Source organism: Myotis davidii, unplaced genomic scaffold (genome assembly GCF_000327345.1).
Source record: "Myotis davidii unplaced genomic scaffold, ASM32734v1 scaffold1915, whole genome shotgun sequence".
Taxonomy (NCBI): Eukaryota; Metazoa; Chordata; class Mammalia; order Chiroptera; family Vespertilionidae; genus Myotis; species Myotis davidii.
This window is the reverse complement of record NW_006286237.1, coordinates 303,955-304,263: the sequence shown is the minus strand read 5'-3', so window position 1 is coordinate 304,263 and position 309 is coordinate 303,955. Positions and strand designations below refer to the sequence as shown.

The following is a 309-nucleotide window of genomic DNA, read 5'->3' as shown; positions in this document are numbered from 1 at the left end:
GCTCCCGCTGTCGTAGTCCAGCTTCCGGGGGCCTTTCTCCTCTGACTCGCTGAACCAGCTCAGCCCGCTCTCCGCCAGGGAGCGCTTCTCCGAGTCCGTGCGCAGCTGCCCGGGAGAGGACGGTGTTGGCGGGGACGCGCGTCAGGGGACGGAGGGTGGACTCCAGGGTGGGTGGCCACGGGGACCCCTGTGGCTGCTGGGGGAGGGGCCCTGCTCTTCCCGGCCGAGGCTTATGTCCACCCGGGGTGCCCACCCACACCTAGGAGTTCGGCAGAAGACATCCCACCCATCCAATTTCTTTTCTTTAAA

The 309-nt window shown here is 66.7% G+C and overlaps 1 protein-coding gene across 1 annotated transcript in view; it reads right to left on the bottom strand.

The window, feature by feature from the left end:
- The window catches only part of NAV1 (neuron navigator 1), a 95,353-nt gene that overhangs the window by 37,325 nt on the left and 57,719 nt on the right, over positions 1–309 (bottom strand). Inside the window, exon 4 of the mRNA XM_015559875.1 lies at positions 3–137. Coding sequence (XP_015415361.1) covers positions 3–137 — 135 coding nt within the window. The remainder of the gene's footprint in view (positions 1–2; positions 138–309) is intronic.